This window comes from Parasteatoda tepidariorum, chromosome 8, assembly GCF_982258835.1.
Source record: "Parasteatoda tepidariorum strain Cologne lab strain chromosome 8, Ptep-v5.0, whole genome shotgun sequence".
NCBI classification, from domain to species: Eukaryota; Metazoa; Arthropoda; class Arachnida; order Araneae; family Theridiidae; genus Parasteatoda; species Parasteatoda tepidariorum.
Window position 1 is genome coordinate 108,102,110 of NC_141762.1, and position 19,417 is coordinate 108,121,526.

At 28.7% G+C, this 19,417-nt stretch overlaps 1 protein-coding gene and 1 long non-coding RNA gene across 3 annotated transcripts in view; both read left to right on the forward strand.

Moving 5' to 3' along the window:
• Cnx99A (Calnexin 99A) overlaps positions 1 to 18,946 on the forward strand; it is an 84,982-nt gene extending 66,036 nt beyond the window's left edge. For both annotated transcript variants that reach the window (XM_087149275.1, XM_087149274.1), the window contains 3 exons: positions 2,328 to 2,477; positions 9,236 to 9,493; positions 11,972 to 18,946. In XM_087149275.1, the coding sequence (XP_087005401.1) occupies positions 2,328 to 2,477; positions 9,236 to 9,493; positions 11,972 to 12,025 (462 nt within the window). In that variant the 3' untranslated portion in view covers positions 12,026 to 18,946. The remainder of the gene's footprint in view (positions 1 to 2,327; positions 2,478 to 9,235; positions 9,494 to 11,971) is intronic.
• On the forward strand, positions 2,499 to 8,007 carry LOC147806662 (uncharacterized). Its single transcript, XR_015428496.1, has 2 exons — positions 2,499 to 5,433; positions 6,907 to 8,007. It is a non-coding gene; the product is annotated as an uncharacterized LOC147806662 (long non-coding RNA).
• Positions 18,947 to 19,417: the final 471 nt, after the last annotated feature.

The following is a 19,417-nucleotide window of genomic DNA, read 5'->3' on the forward strand; positions in this document are numbered from 1 at the left end:
AGAGACGCAACATGGAAATATTTGGAATTTGGCCTGTACAGCGGAACGCAGAATTTTCTTTTCGGACGAATAAAGGAAGATCGTCTGCTGAAGACAAAACTTAGTTCGTTTACATTTGTCTTTCTTCCCCCCCCCCTTCCTGGGAACGGTTTATTCGATTAACAAAACAATAATGTAGAAAAACAAATTTGTGAAGGGTCCGATTAAAAGATAAATTATTTTGTGAAAGGTCTGTTTTTAAGTTAAAATATTTTGTGAAGGGTCCGTTAACAGACCCAAATTTCTTCTAAACAGACCCCTGGACAGGTTTTGGTTCAGGTCGTTAGAGAAAGGGAATCTTTTTCTTCGGTCTACTGTGTTTGTTCTAGAGTGAAGAGAAGCTACCCTCCCTGAAATGCTCTATTCTTCTTTCCATAGCAGCAGACGACCTCAGACTTTGTGGGAGGTAGTTCTTGCAATTGACAAACTATATTTAAAAAAAAAACTGTTCTTAGTTAACAAAAATGTTTAAATATTCAAAACTCTGTAATTATTTCATGACTGTGTATATTTTTTATTTTCAATTTTTTTAATGTCAGTATTTTAAAAAATTTATTTAATTTCATTATTTATTTTTAATATATGCAGGGTATCCGCACACCTGGAAAGTCATGAATTTCGGTATTGAACAAAATTTGTCATGATTTTAGCTATTTTTTTTAAAAAAAAAATGTGAAAAGTCATAGATTTATGTTGCCGAAAATTTTTATTTTTAAAATGGAATTCCCCTCCCTCGATTTCATGGTGTTCCGAATATCTGAATTTGTAAAAAAAATTCCCACTTAGTCATATTTTATTAAAATATAAAACATTTTTATCATGTTCTTTAAAAAAATGAGAGAAAAAACATCATTTCTAGAGCGAAGTATCTTTTAAACTTCTGTGATTTCCGAATTATTATTATTATTTATTTTTTAAATTCCGAAATGAGAACAGAAAAACCATGAGTATTTCTTTCCTTTCTGATGAACAAGAAAAGTTCAAAAGTATCTTTAGAATATAATTCTGCAGAAAAAAAGAAAAGAAGATTATTTGCTGAGCTATTATTTTTTCAGCTGTTTTATTGCTTCAACTCTTTCTTTACTCTGTTTTTTTTTTTTTTTAATTTAAAATCGATAAATATAAAGATGCAGAGTATAAAAGTTTTGGTTATACCTATCATTTTAATTAATGTTATTATAATGCTTTTTAAACTTATTATTCTGTTTTTGTCCGAGAAGATAATAACTTTCTTAAGTCATGAAAAGTTCTTGGAATTAGTCATGAATTTGAAAATCTAAAATGTAGCAGATATGTTTATGTTTATATTACTGTATATGTTTATATTTTAATGTTGCCTTCATAATGTTCTACAAATGTATATAATCTATTACATACAGTCGTTGTGGAAATGGATTTTACGAAAGACAAACAATCATCCATACTACAGTCTGCTGTATCTATTTTATATTGCCATTCCATTATCGTTATACTTTTATCATCTTCGAACTCGAGTGAAAGAGGTAACTTTGAGAAGTGATAGTTCCTTCAGTATAGAAACCTTTACTTTTAGACATTGCACTCCATGGTCTTCTGCTTTTAAATTTATTATTAAAGCGTCAAATCCTTGATTTTATTTTATTCTGATAATAAACAGTATCTGCATAGATGTTCTCTTCTTGCAATGTGTCTAATTTTAGTTGTCTAAGGCATCTCTTTTGAAGCTTTTCTTAAAATATGATAAAAATTAAGCATAAAATGGAGTAATTTCCGGAATATTATGCATGGTGCGTAGCATTTTTAAAAAGTCCTTAAAGGTGCTTTTTTTCATTTAGTGTTTTTAAAAAGTGCTTAATTTTCCCTTTTCCAAAATGATATTTTTCCTTTACAGTGGTATTTTAGCTGCAAATTATGCAAAAAGACGCAGTTCACATTGTTCTATTCAACGTTTTCACAATTCATTCAACCCCAATCTATTTATGCGTATTATCAGTCCGCAACGTATGAAAAAGCCATTCGTTTTATATGATTTAAAACTTCATGATTTTTAACAATTGTTAAAAACAATGGCAAAAGTTATTATTTTTTTGACATGATGGTTAAAACCAGATAAAACCGTCAATTGTCAAAAACTTTCCAACCCTGCCCAATTATGAAATTTTTTTAAAGTGCTTATTTTTTGTTGAATAATTTGGCTACGTACCGTGTTATAAAATATTCTTTTATATTTAGTGTGGCGACCATTAAAGTTGCCCTATAACAACAATTATGCAAAGTGTAATGTATTTAAATGCTTTTATTACTTCTAGGATAATACCATCACTCGCCTTTTCAAGTACACAAATAAGAATCCCTGGCTTTGGGCTGTTTACCTTGTAGTTATAGGTCTTCCTGTTGTCCTTTTTATTAGTTTTTGTTGTACTTCCTCTCGTTCCCCTGCCACTATTGCTGCACAAAGGGTAACAAAACTACTTTTATTATGATGTTCTACATAGAAACTTTAAAAAGTGGTTGTAAAATAATAAAGACTTTGGTACATGGTGCTTAGCATTTTCAAAAAGTGCTTCAAGGTGCTTATTTTTGATTTATGTTTTTAAAAAGCCTTTAAAGGTGCTTTTTTTATTCGGGGGTTTGTTAAAAGTGCTTGATTTTCTATCTTTTAAAAAGAAATTGTTTCTTTGCCGTTGCTATTGTCGTTTTAAATTGCAAGAAATGCACGATTTTCACAATTTTCTCTGCAATATTTATCAGAAACTAGCTATGTAAAGTTTTTGAAAACTATTTTAAACTTCATTCATTTTATGTTTATAAATTAAGAATTTTAAACGATAGAAGAAGAAAAAATTTATTACTGCACAGATCCTAATTATGAATTTTTTTTTTGGAAAATGATTAAAAATATTTTTTGAGTGCTTAAAAAGTACTTAAAAGGTGCTTATTTTTTGTTGAAAAATCTGGCTACGCACCTTGTGGTAGTAGCATGATTCCTATTTTTAATTTTAAAATAGCATTTTATTTTTCTGTCAAAAGTCAATTGATGATAATTCTACTTTGCCTCCACTTTTTAAAGTTTTCCATGGCCTTGTAAATATTATTTTTGTTTATTTAATATGGTGCATATATATGTTTTTTTATTCATCTAAACTAATATTTATTATTTGAACCCCAAAGATTGATCTTAGGGTCGGTGAGGCACTGCACCCATGTCCGAGAGTCGATGGGTTTGATCCCCGCCAGCCGAAGACTCTCCGTGTAGTAAATGGTGACTGATGCACATAATATCTGTCAAGTCACAAAGTCCTACGTGTTCCTGTAACAAATCATACCTCTGGGGGGTACTGGTTCAGGAGTTTCTTTGTCTGTATAAAGTTATGAAAATCTTAATCGCCTATATGAAGTATCTTTTTTTAATTATGTCCTTTTATTTGCTTTTTAAACGTAATAAGTCTTGCAATCCAACTCGAAAAAGTAATAATGTTTTGCAAGTAAAAAGAATTTTTTAAATAATCAGTCCAGTGTTGCCACTTTGCGGGGAGAATAGAGAATTTTTAAAAAAATACAGAAAATTTAAAAATCGGCTAAAATAACAGGGAATTTTGAATTTTTCCTTACAAACTGCAAAAAAACAGGTAATTTTATTTCTTATTTTAGTCTTTTAAAAAATGTTGGCCTCTCAAAACGCAATCTATGTGATATTTAAAGATGATATTTCAGTTATATTATTTATTTATTATAACATTATTTGTTTTATGTTGAGCTGTTTTTTATTTCTAGACGTATTTCAAGCAACTAAAACTGGCATCTTTATCCTAATATAGTTCACAAAAGCACAGTGAATCTGTTTTCAGTCTTAATATATTGTGTATGGTATATCATACCTACCAAGTCTCCTGTTTTTTAACGAAAACTCCTTTATTTTATGACTATCTCCTATTTACCTGTATATTCTCAAATTTCTCTCTATCTTTGGAAAATATTTTTAAAGGAAAAAAAAGTTTGGCAATAAAATATCCGCTGATCAAAATACTTCTTCTTCCTCAACAAACAGTGCTATTGCCCGTACGAAGTATGTTATTTCCCAATATTTGATTGATCCAGGAGTTCCCTTGTCTTCTGGGTTGGGTTTAAAATGAGGAGGCTGTGGAGTTGAACATTAGTAGCCTCAAACCCAAAATTGAGTTGGCTGTTTAACAATGGTCATAAAGTAGTTTAAGTAATTATAAAAAATAGTTTTTAGGTTAAGATTTATATCCGTATTTTTTACTTCGCTAAATATAAGTGCTTGTATTATTTTTAATTTCTCTTTTTGACTTACATAAATATGCATAAAATGACATGACTTACATACAGATGCATCAAAACTTCACTCGTAGCCTAAATAAATGTCTCTAGTAAAATCTCCCTTATTTTATTTTTCAAATGTTGGCAGGTATGGTATGTACAAGGAAAACATAGGGAATATTTTTTTTTTTTTTTTTTTTTGCAAATATTAGTGGTAACTATGGGGGAGTAATACGAATAAAAAACCATGAAAGCATATTGAAAGATAGTGCTTCCTTTAAGGGTTCACAGTACCTTTGCAACAATTTTTTAAAATAAAGGTATAATCATTCATTTTGAGGATGCTTTACATGCTCATTTAAGTTATAATCAATAATTTATCTTCAAAAAGTAATTAAAACTGTTGAATTTTTTTAAAATTTTAAAAAAAGTTGAAAAAATTCTAAATTTTTAAATCCCTAAGGCTTTTTTATTTTTGCATATTTTCAAAAAAAGTTTTTTTCATAGTGCTTGCAATATTTATCTTAATAATTTTGTGCATTCATTTGTTGATATTTCAATTAGAATATTTTTTATAGATTATTTTGTAAAAAAGTAGAAAAAAAAGTGTAAAAATTCCTGTTAGGTATATATAACATGCCGTAAAAATTGTAATACCTCATGAAATGCTTATTCCATGCACAGTTCAAATAAGTGTATTATCCTCAAGATAAAAAAGTTTACTTCAAAGCTTTATCTTAAATAGAAAAAATTCCTTAGGGATTTAATTAAGATTAAGACACAAAATTATCATCTATGCGAAAAAGCACTTTAAAGTCAGACTGCTGAGCAAGTTTCTGTATTAGAACAATTTAAAATCATTCATAACTTTTTTAAAAATGTAGATAGAGAGATGAATTTTTTTCTGTACATTTGAAATACTTTGAAGTTTTATTATAAGCAATAAAAAAGTTTTTGGTATTTTCGTCATTTTTTGGGTACTGTGACCCCTTAATAAGTTACCATAAATCTGTCAACTTCTAAGCACAGAGGTGTCATTTAACTAGTCTTCTGGCATCTACCAATTTCAAGAAAGATCTACCAATTTCAGGAGTAGTCAAGAAAGTGCTTGTGCTCTGTATGGTAATATGTTAGGTCAGTGGTCGGCAAACTTTTTAGCCAAAGAGCCAAATATGAACATTACAACAATTTTTAAAACAAATTGGGAGCCAAATCTGCTTGTTTAGTAAACTTTTATTACACTAAATAAGTAGTACACTAAATAAAACTAAATTTCATACTTAATAAATATTTGTAAATGCGAACAATGTGCTTGCATCTCCTTGGAAAGTTTGAGTAAGTCAGATCTGTATGCTGTTGTTTTTAATTTTAGGCATGATTCCAAGTCGACGCCCGGTGGCTGAGCGGTAGCGCTTCGCGATGTCGTGCCACAGGTCCCTGGTTCGATCCTGGGGCCGGGCAAGGTTGATTCAGCCTTTCATCTCTTCAGTGGGTCGATAAATGAGTACCAAGCATGCTTGGGAACTAAACACTGGGGGTTCCGCGTTCGACTGACCACCTGACCGGAACATCTGCTCCTGCACCCCAGAGCATACCTGCTAACTCTCCCGTATTTAAACGGAGATTTTATTTTCATATTTAAAGTGGTAGTAAATATATACTGTTTTTTCTTTTATAAATTTAATTTTTAAATGATTTTGATCACCACTATTCTTGCAAAAATTAAGCTTATATATTAATATGCGTTACTATCATGGTTGTCAGCTAATGTTTCTTCAAACACAACGTAATTTTTTGCTTACAATTGAAATTTTAATTCCATTTTACTACCACTGGGAAAAAGCGTAATGGAAGGGATCAAAAGTTGGCAGGTATGCCAGAGCCCAAGGTCAAGAAAACTGAGATGGGCACAGTAGGCATTGGCCCTCTATGGGCTGTCGCGCCACTGAGTTTAGTTTGAGTTCATGATTCCAAGTTCTCATCAATAAGAGGACTTCTCAGTTTACTCTTGATAATGTACATGCTTGAAAAAGATTGTTCGCATATATATGTAGAACCGAAAAGGGAAAGAGCAGCAAACACGAGCTTTATCAGCTGATCGTAAGAGTCAGAAATACTATTCCAAGCGTTGAATATGATCATGTCTTCCTTCTCCAGGTCATTCAAAGCAGACCACTTGTGTTGTGATGCCAATTTGTACCCCCACTCCTTTAGAAAAAGTATGTGCGCATGCTTGTGGTACTTTTGCATCACACTGGTGTACGCCGAAAACATACGAACAATCTCAGCCTGTAGCTTGTGCATGGTTTGTGTTTACGTTTACGAAAACTAATAAACTTTAACTCGATGTTCGTTACGTATTTTTACTACAATATAAAATTTTAATTACCTATCTATCTTTTAACTTAAACAAAAAATTATACATGTTCTCGATTTATAGAAGAATTTTAATTTATCAAAATAAGATGTAATTATTTTTCTTACCAAGTTTTTTTTTAAATGAAAATATTATTGCGCCTTCCGTGGATATTTGTGCCAGAGCCGCACTTAAGGAGCCAAAGAGCCACATGCGGCTCCGGAGCCGCACTTTGCCGACCACTGTGTTAGGTGACCTAAAAGAGCATGTTTACAAAGTTTGAACTAACTTTCTGTTTGAAATAAGGGTGAGTTCTTAATTATACGAAGAGTGATTTTGAATGCTAACATATTACTTTCTTCACGTCTTGTCAAGAAGAAAAAAAACTTTAATTTGTTTTTTGTTAATGTATTCTTTTCTTATTTATTCTTGAATATGTATGTATGTAAATCAATGTAGAAGAGTATTTGCAATAACTGAAAGCAGCAGACACAATGATCTTTTTAATATATTTTCTTCAACATAAAGTGTGAAACAACAGAAAATTTTGACATTTAGATTTTATTCTACTTCTTAAAGCTTTTTTTTATGAAAACAAAATAACACAATAGTAAAAAAAGAACTGACTGAAGTATAATTAATCTGACTGACTATTTTAGACTAACGCAGGGGTCGCATTCCCCCTAAAATTCATAAAACTATGTGCAAACCCTAAAATTCCTAAAAATCTGATAAAATTTTGTTGGTGTTCCTAAAAAATTAAGAGTTATAGGCTAAATATAAATAAAAAAGCAATAATCTAAAATATAAGAATTTAACTACATTAATTAAAACTGTTTTAATTTTGCCACATGGGAATTCTGATCCTGAGAGAGGTTTTTCGATAAATAAAGCAATGCTTAATGTGAGTCACCATGAGAATACTATTATGTCTCTTAGACTAATCAAAGATACCATTTGAAATTATGGAGGAGTGTTGAAGATTACCTCAACACTATTGAGGGCAGTAAAAGAATCTCACAAATCATATCAAGAATATGTTAGAAAAATGATCATAATTAATTTGTTTTTCTCTAACTTCTAATATAAATTGCTGATTTGAAATCTAATATTATCACACAATAGTTTTTCTTAATAAAGTAAGGTAAAGGGTAATAAAAAAGTTTTGATTAAGAAGGTAAAAATTAAATAAAAATCCAAGTTGGTGTTAATTTATTTTTTCTCTTGATTTATTCTCACTTTTGCCTGTTCCTGAATTATGCACTTAATTTCTGATAGGTAATATGTAAAGTTGAAATTTCATTTTTACACTTTAGAGATTTCATTCTTGACTTAATAAATTTCAGAGCTTTATTTTATGGCTTGCAATGATATATGATATGTGTGGATGAATTGTAATAATCTTCTGTTATGTAATAAACTACCATGTGATCTGTTTTTAACCTAGCAAAATCATATATTACCCCTAAAATTTTAAAAAACTTTGCTGCTACCCCTGCAACGTTAAATATGTAATTCTTCTTAAAGTAGCATCTTCAACAAGTTCCCCTCTCATACTTCAACCACTCATATTTCAAGAACTTACTAAAACTTTTCTAAGCAAAAAAAAAGTTTTAAATAATAATAAATAAATTAAATTTATTCTCTCTAACTTTCAACATTTTACAGGTTCAAACTAATGTTTTGAATAAATCTAACAATCAGTTGCTGAAGTACTTTTTTTTATCAAATGTTTGGTAGCTTTAAAATATTCTTCAAATTATCCATAATATTTTTGGAAAATTTTAAATGGAAAGAAAATAAACTTTTCTAGAATCTAAATTAATAAAAGCCTATGTCTTTTATTTAATTCTCTCTCGATTAATTTTCAAGTGTTAATAAAATAGTTTTTATTCATTCACTCAAGTACAAATACATTTTATTTAAACTTGTAATGGATGGTTCTTGATATTAATAAAGATTTTTAATTCATTCATTAAATGGAGATGCGTGAAAAACAAATTTTCCAATGTGTTAAGCGTTAGTCATTGTTTTAAATTTTACTATAAGCGATTCAATTTTTCACATATTTTAAAGATAGCATCAGTGATGGTTTCTTATTTAAAGCTTTATTTGAGCGAAAAAGAAATAGTTTATTGCGCACATTTAAATATTTAATAATTTTATATTCACTGTGTCGGATCAGTTCAATAAAGAACATTACGTGGTAGCATGTTGGTCCACATCACCGAATTTATACTTTTAGAGTTTTCTAATACCACACATTTTTTATTTTTTTTTATTTTATTCCTACTATTAGTTCACACTCTCTCTATGTTTTGTTCAAATTTTCAATCATTAATAAAATACTTTTTTATTCATCCATTCAAGTTCAAATACATTTTTTATACTTGTAGTGGATGATTTTTGATGTTAATACAGTTTTTTTTTTTTTTCAAATTAATACATTCATTAAGATTAATTAATTAATTTTAGTTTTATATTTGAGAAAGAAATTTTAATAATTTAATAAAAAGTAGCTAAAAAAATTTATATTGCTTGTTTGTATTTTGTTTATGATTAAAGTTTGTATGTTACCAGGAATTGGAGAATAAACGCAAAATGTATGCCGGTAAGGAGGGCCCGGCAGATGAAAAGATGAGAGAAGTTCCAAAAGAGGCTACGATTACGGAGGTAAAGGAGGAGGAAGAAGAAGAGGAAGAGGTGGAAGAACCACCCGAGGAAGAAGTGGAATTGCTTGATAATGAAGAAAATGAGAGGAAAGAAAAAGAAGATGATGATAGTACGAAAAAAGATGATAAAGAAAATAGTGACGAAGAAGAACTATTAGAAGAACAGGTAATTATATGCTAGATAATGAAATTTTACATTTATGTTTCTGAAATGTTTTGTTATTATGTTTTATAGAGCTATTCTTCTGTTATGTATGGGACATTTGCAGACTTCTAAAGTATATGAAAATAGTAAAATAATGGAGTTTTTATTATTATCATTTATTTTTTACAATTTCGAAAAAAAAACTTAAATTTTACATAGAAAGCAAAAATACAGTTTTAATTATTGAAAAGAAATTTAATATTGTGATGCCTGGGGAAGAGGCAATGCTTATTTTCTGGCAATTACAGCATACCATAAAAATTTTGCTTCTGGCTAGGTTTAAAAAATTTCAACACAAATATGCTACATTTTGAAGAAGTGAAAGTAGCATAACGCATAATCCAACAAATGATAAAAATAGTTTCAACATTACGTATGACTTTGTCTACAAATTGACCCTGTCAATGAAATGGCCCCCAACGAAATGGCTTTTAGATGAAGTTATTATCACTGAAATATATGAAACGCGTAAATCCATGATTCGATCTTTTCCTCTTTTGAAACTAAGGCAATTAATTTTCTGGTAGTTTTTAAAATTCTGATATTACTATGACACGAAATTTGAATAGCGCAATTGAATGACCACTTTTTGATGCACTGCACTTTTTCAAAGATGTCTTTCTTGTGCATCAGAGAGGGAAGAAATAATCATGATTTTTCTATTCAGATTTGAGATTTTTAAAAAAATCAGAAATGACTGGCTTCAGCTTGAATTTCGAATTAATAATATAAAATAAAAAATTCAGAAATTGCAAAAGTTTAAAAGATAGTTCACTCTAGAAATGATGTTCTTTTTCCTTTAAAGAACACCACATTTTACATTTATTACACATTTATATACATTTTTACATCTGAGTATCTCTTTTTTAAAGACACCTATTCTCATGATTTGCAATCTTTATTTTAGGAATTACTGAACGGATTTTGCAATTTTTAATATGGGGAATGATTTACAAAATTCGAAGAGGAAATAATAAGTGCATTCTTCCGCCTACAAAATGCGAGAATATTGCCTATAATATTAGAATTTAAAAAATATTACTCTTCTGTGAACACAACGTTTCTGTTACTTTAAACTAGTAATTGTTATAATTAAAAGTATCTTAAAGAAAAATATTAATGCTAGGAAAGTTTGTCGTAGAAAGCTCAAGGATAATAACTCTGCCACAAGGATAATAACTATGGCTCGATTGATACGGACTTATTGAAAAAACTCCGAAATAAACTTTTATCACAAAATAGAAAATCACGATACAAACAACAGATCTTAAGCCAGGCAACCTTACCTATTGTCTGTCAGAACAAAGCTAACTTTCTTTAGAAGGGAAGTAATTCAAAAAAGGAATGTGATGGCAGAGAAATATCTGAATTCACACAAATAGACAAAATGATCTGAAATCTAAATACTGCTTTTTTTGACGTTTCTTGGTATGACAAAACTTCATCATATCTTGCTCTACAAACTATTTTTTATCCTTTTTATTGTCTTTTTTCTTTAGAGATTGAGTGCAAATATTGATATAAAAATTTTTTTTAAAGTCTCTTAATTAGAAAAAGAAAAAAAATAAAGGAAATAATTGCACAAGCTTATATTTGTTTTCTGGAAGAATAAAAATTTATGAAAAAGTACTAATTACATTAGAACTTCATTCGCTTTAAAAATATATACGAATTTGAAATAACAATTCACTTGCAGCAAGGCAGCAGATGTTTACTTTATCAAGAATACAAAAATAATTGCACATTGTTGGAATCTTAAGCATAAATTCAGTTTTACAATGCCAAAATTATTTCCACCCTCGTCACACCAGCTCATCTTGATGCCCTAGAATCTTGTCTTGTTGAATGCTGATTCCAATGCATTTTCCCTGATTTGCCCCTATCAGCCACTGCAGTTTTTTTTTTTTTTTTTCTGTTCATCTTTTTTTCTCTCTCTATTGTGGTTTTTCCTAGCTTTGTTTCGCACCTTTATTTTTCCATTTTTCATTGTCAACTTTTCGATTTATATTTCAAAACACTTCTGAACTCTAAAAATGTATGAGATACTAATGTAATTATGTACCATTATTTTCCTTAATTTTTTCCTTTAAATAATATAAATTTTGTTCTAATTCAATTGCATGAGTGTATTAATGTGAGCATATTTATAATATCTTATGAATCATACAGATATTTTAACAGAAAACAGTTCATTTAACCAGAAAATGCAAATCTCATCAGTGATGGTAAATATTTTATTGTAGTAAATAAAAATAACATGCATTGCATTGCTTTTAGTTTATGCAAAAATCTTTTTTTTTTTTTTTTTTTGCATTAAGTAAGAAAGAGATAATAAAATAGAAACTTAAATTTTTTTATTCTTGCTTAGAAACAAAATACTGATTCTTATGTTGTGCCAAAATTCATTTGTGTTTATTTTTATACTTTTTATTTGAACAGGATGCTTCTGCCTCTGGAGATTTTCCCAGACGACGAAGACCCCGCAAAGAATAGTTTTCAAATAAATTCATTTTGGGCCATGGGGATCGAAAAAATAAAAAAAAAGTATTGAAAAAAAAATCAAGTGCCTAGTCAAAAGTTTTAGCTATTAGATCTGAATATCTTTATGTATCTAGTAGGCTAATAGAAGATTGAAAAGAAGATCCATGGCATCCATTGCACGTTAGTGAGTGGGTTTTGCATTAAAGTTTGATGCATGTGTGTATGCTTACTGTATCTGTGAACTTACTTTAAAAAGCTGTATTACTGATTTTGCGTGTGAATGCAGTGTGAAAAAATATTCAAAAAAAAATTTCCTCCACAATTTATACTTAAATAGGGACTCGAAGTGGCGTGTCGAACCTTCATGTCAATATAATCATTTCATTTTACCATCTGATCTTAACTTTTAAGATGGTTTTAGTGCATAGTGTTTAGATGACTACATTTCTTACATTTAACTTATAAATTATATCTCTGAAACACTGATATACATTTATTTCTTTTATTTATCAGGGTATATGATTTGTTTTAGCCTTTTATTTCAGTGAAACCTCTCGGTAACGACCACTCTCTGTTCCACAATAAAATGGAGGTTGGTCGTCCTGAGAGGTTACTTCCGTCGACTTATCAAAGGTACGCGATTTTTCGGTTTTTACTTTACTCACTGTCTTTTTCTTGGTGTGAAAATGCCATTTACGTTGGCATCATGAAAACAGAACCGATGAATTAAATTGAGTTTTAATAAAAATTACTCCTACTGATGTAATTATGTGCAAAAAGCAGATTTACCAATTAATAAATGATAGAAGTATTTTAAATAAATAAACAATTATGTTTTTTGTTTGAATTTAATTTCGTATCATAAAAATTTACTTTAAAAACAAGAGGTTTGTTTGTTTGAGACACTTAGTTTTTTTTTTTTAAATAACTTTTTTTTTCTAATTTAACTTTAAAACTAAATCGCTGTTTACACCGTTTTTAGCACACTCTGACTGTAACATGAGGTTGTCAATCTCTTTCAGCAATTGTCAAAAAGAGGCAAAATAAGAACCAATCACCAACATTTTGAATCTATTTATTTGTTTTGTTAGTGTTTTTTGTTTCAATATTTATTCGTGTTTTCTTATTTGACAGGGTATCTGCGCACTTGAAAAGTCATGAAAAATAATGAGAAGTCATAAATTTTGGTATTGAGCAAAATTTTTCATGATTTTAACAATTATTTATTTTTTTTAAAGAAATCATGGAAAGTCATGGATTTATTAGGTTATTGAAAAATCTAATTTTTAAAATGGAATTTACCCCCCATTTCACAGTGTTCCGATGTTCAGAATATCTGAATTTGTAACAAAATTCCCACTCATAGTCATATTTTTTTAAGATATGAAATTTTTTTTATCCTGTTCTTTAAAAATTATGGTGTTCTTTCAAAAAATGAAAGAAAAAAGCATCATTTCTAGAGCGGATTATCTTTTAAACTTCTGTGATTTCAGAATTTTTTTTTGTTTTTTCAATTTAAAATTCTAGCTGAAGCAAGCCAGTAATTGGCGAATTTTTTATATTCAGAAATGAGAACAGAAAAATGAGAAGTATTTCTTTCCTTTCTGATGAATACGAAAAGTATATCTTAAGAACATAATTCTGCAGAAAATTTTTTTTTGCTTTGTTTTTTTTCCCCCCAGCTATTTTATTGCTTCAACTCTTTCTTTAATCTGTTTTTCAAAATTTAATATCAATAAATACAAAGATGCTGAGTATAACAATTTTGGTTATGCCTATCATTTCAATTAATGTTATCATATTCAGGGATGAGATTTTTCCGCTTTTTAGTGGATTTCCGTTTTTTTTTCACGTTTGTCTCTCGAATTTCAGCCTTTTTATCCAAAAACTCCGATTCTCTAAAATTGTAGTTTTTTTTTTTTTTTTTTTTTTTTAATAAAAAATTCCGCTTTTCTGAAAATTCAGTAGTTGAAATAAAATAATTATTTATTTCTAATTTTCAAAGATAAACAGAAAGTTCAAACTACGTAGCTGCCAACCCTTCCACATTTTTACTTATTTTAGCGGTTTTCTCCGCTTTTACGCGCGGACAACAAGATTTTCTGCTTTTTTACCCTTCCGCTTAATAGCTCGTATTTTCTTAATCCAGACGTTGCTGCATTTTAATATCAAACATCGTTTTTCGTATTAAGCTGATTTAAAAGTTGCGCGTTGTGATTCTCATTCTCGCGATTTCAATATTGTACATTGCAATTCTTATTTACGAGATTTAAAAATCCAATGTCGTGATTCGTTTTTGCGGTTGTAACATCGATTTTTGTATTTACACGTGATTTATAAATTTGGATTCGTATTCACGCAATTCATATTTACGCGATTTTAAAATCCAAGATCGCTATTTGTATTCTCTTGATTTTAAAATCCTTCATTGCGATTCTTGTAAGAAGTAAGTTTTTTTTCTTGAATTGGTTACTATAAGGCAGTTTTTCTATCAACGATTATTGGTGTATATATATAAGCATTACAACATCAGCGAAACTGAATGAGAATATGTTACGGATATTTTTGCTATAAATCACGTAAGATTTACTCGCGTTAAAATTCAGCTTTTTTGCCTTTTGACCAATCTCATCCCTGCATATTGCTTTTTTAAATTTTTTGTAGGTGAAAATAGTAACTTCATCATGAAAAATTCTTAAAAATAGTCATGGAAAGTCATGAATTGGAAAATCTAAAATGCATCAGATACCCTGTAAACAGTAGTGGTTGTTCCTGGAGGTTTCACTTTTTTTTGTAACTCTAGATTTATAGACTGTATGATACACTGCAGTGAATCTTATAAAATTATTGTTCTAGGTTGTATTATTAAATACAAACACTGTTGACAGTGAATATGATTTTTTTGTTTCTTGTTTTATTAGTCAAAGTATATCAGCAGTTATTTGTGTACAATTATTTAGTATATTAATTTGTTTATTCTTTTGTATTTAATGTTACTTGGGAAGGATTTTTGTTTAAAAAGACGTGAGGATGCCACTAACCCATAGATTTCATGTGGAATAAAATCCTAAGAACAGAGTTAGGATAAGCTTTTTGGAACCATCCAAAATATCACATTTTTCAGTTTTAATTTACTCTTAACATTTACAAATTGCTCTGTTATGGCCACTTTTTTTTCTAATATATTTGTATATATAGAGCAGGGGTTTCCAACTTACATGAGGCCGGGGGCCACACTTAAAAACACAAATCAATTGGCGGGCCACAACTTTATCAAAATTTTATAAAGGACTATTTTATGTTTGAAGGAACATTTAATATTACTGTCAGATTTTTACCAAGTTGTGCAAAACAAAAGTATTGAATTACAAATTAAAATAAGTAGATTTTTTAAAAATATTTCATTGTTGTTAATAATATTTTTAAAAATATTAAATAAAAAATAAAAATTCGGTCTACAATAACTTTAATGTGCACCTATGTATTAAACAATTAATGTGCAACAGATATCTAATTGTTAAGATATAAAACTTTAAAAATGTTGGTATTAAAACTTACATAGTAGCACACGAAATATTCAATGAAAAAATTGAGGTTTGTCTGCTACAACCACCAGAGAATAGATATTTACATTTTAAATTAAAAATTTACAATTGTGTGTGTAAACATTTTCGTCCAAAATGAGTGGTTTGAAAAAGTTAAATCGGAGAATTTTTTCAAGAAAATTTCTGATACGCACATGCTAAATTATATTCACAAAATACAAAAAAAATGAAATAAAAAAGAGCAACATACACTATTATTTTGGTATCTGAATAAATATTTTCGTGGATTCAAAACCTGAGAAATAAATTTTTTTGCACCGTTGGTATGTTTAATTAAACGAAGAAATTACGTTTTTATTAACGAGTGGAGTTCTTACCATACAGTTTTTTTACGAAAATTAACCCCAAAAAATGACATCTAATATATTTTAGTTCGCGGGCCACACAAAAAAAACCGCCAGTTGGACACCCCTGATATAGAGAAATATTAATTTTAAAAAAAATACTGTATCTTGTTATCCACCTGATGACATCTACTCAATATTAACATGTGCACTGAGTCTTTTGTAATATATGGTATATGTTTTCAAAATCCTTAATTTTTAAATAAAAACACATAATTGGTTGCAAACTTTTCAGTTAGAGAAAAACACAGCAGGGTTGCCACTCCACAGGAAAAACCTAAAAAATACAGGGAATTTAAAAAGCACCTAAAATAACAGGGAATTTAAAAAGCACCTAAAATAACAGGGAATTTTGAGTTTTTCTTTCGAAACTAGAAAAATGTTTCTTCAGGGAATTTTGTTCCTTATTTTCGTCTATTAAAAAGTGGTAACCACTCAGATTGGGATACTTAAGAATGATATTTTAGCTGTATTAAACTATTTCATTTACTATATCATTATTTGTTTTAGGTATGTTCAGCTGTTCCTTTTTTTCTCTTAAACTTTTTCAGAAATTATAACTAGTATAGTTTGCTCAATACAGCTCATACAAGAGCACAGTTATTGTGTTTTTCCTTTTAATATATACAGGGTATGCGCGCACCTGTAAAGTCATGAATTTTGGTATTGAACAAAATTTGTCATGAAATGTCATGATTTTAACTATTTTTTTTAAAAAAATCATGGATTTAGGTTGCCGAAAGTTTTTATTTTTAAAATGGAATTCCCCCCCCCCCCCCCCCCCAATTTCATGGTGATTATCTGAATTTGTAACAAAATCCCCACTCAGAGTCATATTTTATTAAAATATAAAAAGTTTTTATCCTGTTCTTTAAAAATTATGGTGTTCTTTCAAAAAATAAAAGAAAAAACATCATTTCTAGACTGAAGTATCTTTTAAACTTCTGTGATTTCAGAATTATTATTATTATTTATTTTATCAATTTAAAATTCTAGCTGGCAAGCCAGTCATTGGCAAATTTTGAACAAGAAAAGTATATTTAGAATGTAATTCTGCAGAAAAAAAAAAGAAAAAATTATTTGCTCAGCTATTTTATTGCTTCAACTCTTTCTTTACTCTGTTTCTTAAATTTAAAATCTATAAATATGAAGATGCCGAGTGTAACAGTTTTGGTTATACCTATTGTTTTAATTGTTCATATAATGCTTTTTAAATTTATTATTCTGTTTTTGTCGGAGAAAATAGTAACTTATGTCATGAAAAGTTCTTGGAATTAGTCATGAAAAGTCATGAATTTGAAAATCTAAAATGTAAGTTTATAATATGTACAGAGAATTTCTTTTTTCCCAAATTTAAATGGCAACCCTAACACAAACACTATGAAAATCTAACAAATCGCTATTGCAAAAAGGGGACTGAAGATATAAAAATTGTTTGATTACCAACGGAGGCGGGGGGTAGTGATTATTAGCAATATCTCTTTATTCTCCACATAAATCTAACAGGTTTTGATGTTTTCAATTTTGCCTTTCTCAGTTTTTATTTATTACATTTTTTACCTTGTGTTTTCTTCGTTTAAATATTAATTTGATGTGCTACCTTTTTTTTTATAATTTCACATTTGAAAAATATTCTAAAATTATGCATTAAGAGTATTTCGTTACTGAACATATCCTCTATGACTTATTATGATCTAAATTATATATATAAATTTTGAGACGAGGTGTCTTACAGAGTTTTATAATTAAATTTAATTAATATGATATATTTGTTTAACATATATTAATTTATACAGAGTGCGTAGAATTTTTAAAAAGTGTTTAATGGTGCTCTTTTTTTTTATTCGGGGATTGTAAAAAGTGCTTAATTTTCTATCTTTTAAAAAGAGATTTTTTCTGTGCCGTATCGATTGCCGTTCTAAATTACAAGAAATGCACGATTTTCACAATTTTCTCTTCAATATTTTTCAGAAACTGGTTATTTCATCATGATTATGTTAATTTCTGAAAATGTTTTTGAATTTTATTGATTGTATGTTTATAAATTTAAAACTTGAAACGATAGAAAGAAAAAAATTTTTATTACTGCACAGATCCTAATTATAATTTTTTTTTCTTCTGGAATGTGAATATATTTTTTGAGTGCTTAAAAAGTACTTATTTTTTGTTCAAAAATCTGACTACTGGCTGTTATTAAAACTACCGTTTATAGATTCATTTCCATTTAAGAACTATCTTATAATATTCTGCTATTACTTATTTTTTCCTGCTTTATTTAAATTTGATGTACTTCTCCCTCTATTTTGATGCTTTTTGTACATCATTAAATATGTTGAAGTTTTAATATTTTTTTCCTTGTTTGAGATAAAACTTTAAGTAATGAAATATCAATTACTGCAGTTAAATTATCTATGCTCGGTGTAGGAAAAATATTTCAACTGCTATGAAAAAGCATCACTTAAGTTGGCATCCCTAAAAACTTGATCAAAATTGGAAGTTGAGTTATTATCACAAACAATTTTTTTAAGCAATATTGTGATTTATTTAATATTTAGTGTATAACATTTTGTATGTGAATTGCATTTAGATAAAAAAAATATATATATTAGTCTTAACAAATTGTTCATTTGTATCATAATAGTTGCCAGAGTTTTAAAACATTTGTAAATTCATTGGTTTGTTTGCCGCTAAATTATTGCAATTTTGTTGTAGGACTTCATAATCACTTTTTGTTTTTCTTTAGAACAATGTTAAAGAACAAATTATCGTGTAATTGTATACACAGCATAGTCTGCAAGAATTTCTCTCATCGCTTTAATATTGTATTTCTTGTACAAATAATAATTGTTCATTATAAAATCAAATAGCAAATGGCCAAAAATTGCATCTGCACTTCTCACCACGGATCTACGTTTATTTGTTTTTAACCTGATACAATGTAAAGCTTTGTCATAAAATATTCATAATAAAATAACTGCAATTCATTTTACTGGCCTTTTTTTGTTTTGTATACACCTTTCAAACTAAACTTTTAGCACTGTTAATTATATGATGTAACATTGTTTAAATTGACAAGAACAGTCCTAACTATGAGGAATTTAATTAGAAAAGACATAAAAATCATTTATACAGTCAAACCCCGCTATAGTGTACACAGTTTATAGTGAACTGCCGGATATAGTGAACGAAATGTTCGGTCCCGTGCCTTGCTATACACATATGTTATTTTTTGTGGATATAGTGGACCAAAAAAGTGAGGGAGTTGGATATAATGAACTTTTTTCTGTCTTCGACTGATTTTTTTCTTCATTTCTTTTTGTAATAATTTTGAAATTTCTACTTCAAAATAAATACATATACCAATGTTTAAAACCATCTATAGAGGGGAATGTAATGATAAGCATTTTTTCTCGTTTGTTTTTATCTCACTTTCCTATCCCTAAACAAGTCAAGCA